Below are 3,577 nucleotides of genomic sequence, written 5' to 3'. Positions count from 1 at the left end.
TGTTAATCTGTCCAATGCAGCACCAAATTATCTATCACCTTCCGCCCTGGGGTGGTGAATCTTCTACGTACAAATTTTCTAGTTGGTTTGAACCGAATACCTAAAGCAGCAACGGAACTCTTCTTTAACATTTCCAGTCTCGACAAATCCGAGGGATGAAGGAGAAGAGACATAACATGGTGGAGCTAGCAAAACAAGCCGATGGTTATAATATATCACACGACAAGCTCTCCTTGCTGGTGTATATATAGTTCAGTCGACTTGCTCAGTACGTACTCACTACCCTCTCCTGTCATCCCAGTGCTTCCACATTCTGGTCACCCTACTAGTTTTGTCACTTGGGGTGTGTACCAGGAGATCGAGGCAGAAATGGCCAGGCGGGACGACGACTCTGCTTACACGAATGGATCGGTGTCGGTGAACGATTTCTCCGTGGAGGATGGGAGGAAGGAGAAGGAGGTCTCTGCTGATTACCACCCTGACGAGGACATGGTCTGTGGCTTCCCCGTCTCTGTTTCTTTTCTTCAGATGGTGAGCTTACTTCTCTCGATGGATTTACGTATGTGCTTGTGTATATTCTGTTTTCACCCAACCTCTGTTTGGCTACGCTGGCATGCACATGTAGCTCCTCGCCGAGCTGTTCTCCACATTCTTCTTGCTGTTCGCCGGCATGGGCGCCATCGTGGTGAACGGGGAGAAGCAGGGCGCGGTCACGTTCCCGGGCATCACCGTTGTGTGGGGGATGGCCGTCATGGTCATGGTCTACACCGTCGGCCACATCTCCGGCGCGCACATGAACCCCGCCGTCACGGTCGGCTTCGCCATCGCCCGCCGGTTCCCCTGGAGGCGGGTAAGCGTCACCGCCAGATTCGCCCCATGGCCAAGCGTGAACAGCGTGCAGATGACATATGTGTATACGTGCGCGCTCTGTACATGTGCATGCAGGTGCCGGCGTACATGGTGGTGCAGATGGTGGCCGCGCTGATAGCGAGCTTTCTGCTGCGGCTGATGTTCGACGGGAAGCACGAGTTCGCGCCGGTGACGCTGCCCACGGGCTCCAACCTCCAGTCGCTCGTGATGGAGTTCATCACCACTTTCTACCTCGTCTTCGTCATCATGGCCGTGGCTACAGACGACCGAGCGGTAAGCGGCGGCCATGCATGCATGCACTGACGAGAGGCATGCATGCACGTGCATGCATACCTGCGCCTACGTACGTACTTCTACTTACCATTTCTTGTTTCTGTGCAGTCGGGGCAGATGGCTGGGCTGGCTGTGGGCGCAACCATCATGCTTAACGCGCTATTCTCTGGGTACGCACGCTCCCCTGCGCTGTTTGTTGTTTTACTTCGCGGCATGATCATTACTTCGCGTCATGATCATTGATCTGCCGCTTCATTGATGTATACGAATGCATATTTACCTGGGCACGCCCGTACGTTTGGTCGACGACGACAGGCCGGTGACGGGAGCATCGATGAACCCGGCGAGGAGCATCGGGCCAGCGCTGGTGGCGGGCAAGTTCAAGTCGCTCTGGGTGTACATCCTCGGGCCGTTCGCCGGCGGGGCGGGCGGAGCTTGGGCTTACGGCCTCGTCCGCCACACCGGCAAGCCACTGCGCGAGATCACCAAGAGCGGCGACCGGGCTTAAGGAATCCCTAGTAAATTAGGAACCGTGCGGTATACATGTTCGGACCGATCGGCACGCCCAAGAGAGGAGCAATAATTGGTGTATGGTGTGGTTACTATCTCCAACGATGTACTCCTAGCTAGCCTAGCATAGCGTGTATCGATCTACCTACAGAGGACGGAGTATATATGGACGAATAAATATGCATGTGCTTTTACTTGTTGCCTGGTTGGTACTCCCTCCGTTCCTAAATATAAGTCTTTTAGGAAATTTCACTAGTGTCTACATACATAGCAAAATAAGTAAATCTATACTCTAAACTATGTCCATATACATCCGTATGTAGTCTATTAGTGAAACCTTTAAAAAAACTTATATTTAAGAATGGAGGGAGTACATATGTAGTGATTATTGGCTAGGCGATAATCGATATGTGTGTATCTTACTGCCATATGTGCACATCCATTTTCTTTTTCTTTTCTGAAACAAAGAAAAGATTTACCTTGTATATTAATTAAGAGAGGAGAAGAGTTTGTGTTATAAGTGTAAAAAGTGAAAGTGATTGTACGAAGTGTTTGATTTTCATTGCTTGCGACTATTTATACAAGGAGCGGTTGTCAATGTGTGAGACAAAGTAGCAACTGCAGGTAGAAGTTGTCAATGTGTGAGACAAAGTAGCAACCGCAGGTAGCAGTTGTTAAGATGAGAGAGAGATTAGCAACTGCTATCCTTATAATGTCGGTTCACTAATCTGTACATGGTAATTAGTAATTTCCCACGTGATCTAATCCTATTCCTAACACTCCCCCTTGGATCACACATCTTCTAGAAATTAATATCCATCATCGAGAGCTTCATGTATATTCATCATCGAGCTTGAGAATCTTTTGTACAATTTGAGAATCTCCTCCAAAAACCCTCTGGAAAAAATATGAGGAGTAATAGATACACCATTGAAAATTGCTTTAAAACCATGTGGGAAAAATATAAGGAGAAAACAATATGGTATAATTTATATTGCTTCATTAAAAACCTTTTATAAGAAAAATAATGTAAAACTCATAAAGGAAAAGAGTACAATAATTATTATCTGGTGATAATTAATGGGTTATGATTCTAGGAGTTTCTCCCCCTCAAATTTGCAAATCTCGAAAACGTCTCATAGCAATTCCATGAATATATTTCTGGAATGTTGAATTTGGTAAAGACTTTGTGAACAAATCTGCTAGATTGTCACATAATTTGGTTTGCAAAATATCAATTTCTCCATCCTTCTGTAATGCATGATGATAGAATAACTTAGGAGAAATGTGTTTTGTGATACACTTTTCACATAACCCATTTGCATTTGAGCAATGCAGGCTGCATTATCTTCATATATAATAGTTGGTGATCCTAATGAACCAACACCACATGAAGTTTGAATATGGTTAATCATCGTGTGAAGCCATACACATTCTTTAGATGCTTCAAATAATGCAATAATTTCAGAATGATTAGTGGAAGTTGCTACCAGAGTCTGTTTTGTTGACTTCCATGAAAAAGTAGTTCCACCATATAAGAATACGAAACCTGTCTGTGACCTGGCATTGTGAGGATCAGGTAGATAGCCAGCGTTAGTATATCCTACCATAGTCATATCTTGGTTTTTCTGATAGAATAAGCCAAGATCTTTTGTGCCATGTAAATATCTAAGGATATTCTTTACTCCGTCCAATGGCGTTTTGTTGGAGCAGCGCTATGTCTAGCTAGTAAATTTACCGCAAATGCAATATCAGGCCTGGTGTACTTTGCAAGGTACATTAGCGCACCAATGGCACTGAGATACGGGAACTCAGGTCCTAATATCTCTTCGTCATCATCCCGAGGTCTAAAAGGATCTTTATTCATATCAAGGGATCTGACAACCATGGGTGTTTTGGTTGGATATGATTTATCCATATTAAT

At 45.3% G+C, this 3,577-nt stretch overlaps 1 protein-coding gene across 1 annotated transcript; it reads left to right on the top strand.

Annotated features, from left to right (window-relative positions):
- The first annotated feature begins 369 nt into the window (after positions 1 to 369).
- Positions 370 to 1,651, top strand: LOC123413473 (aquaporin NIP1-4-like). The gene is made up of 5 exons (XM_045106412.1): positions 370 to 531; positions 626 to 850; positions 946 to 1,143; positions 1,252 to 1,313; positions 1,459 to 1,651. Exons 1-5 carry the CDS (start codon positions 370 to 372, stop codon positions 1,649 to 1,651), a joined length of 840 nt encoding a protein of 279 aa, XP_044962347.1.
- Positions 1,652 to 3,577: the final 1,926 nt, after the last annotated feature.

This window comes from Hordeum vulgare, chromosome 7H (assembly GCF_904849725.1).
Source record: "Hordeum vulgare subsp. vulgare chromosome 7H, MorexV3_pseudomolecules_assembly, whole genome shotgun sequence".
Lineage (NCBI taxonomy): Eukaryota > Viridiplantae > Streptophyta > Magnoliopsida > Poales > Poaceae > Hordeum > Hordeum vulgare.
This window is presented reverse-complemented; position numbering and strand designations above follow the sequence as displayed.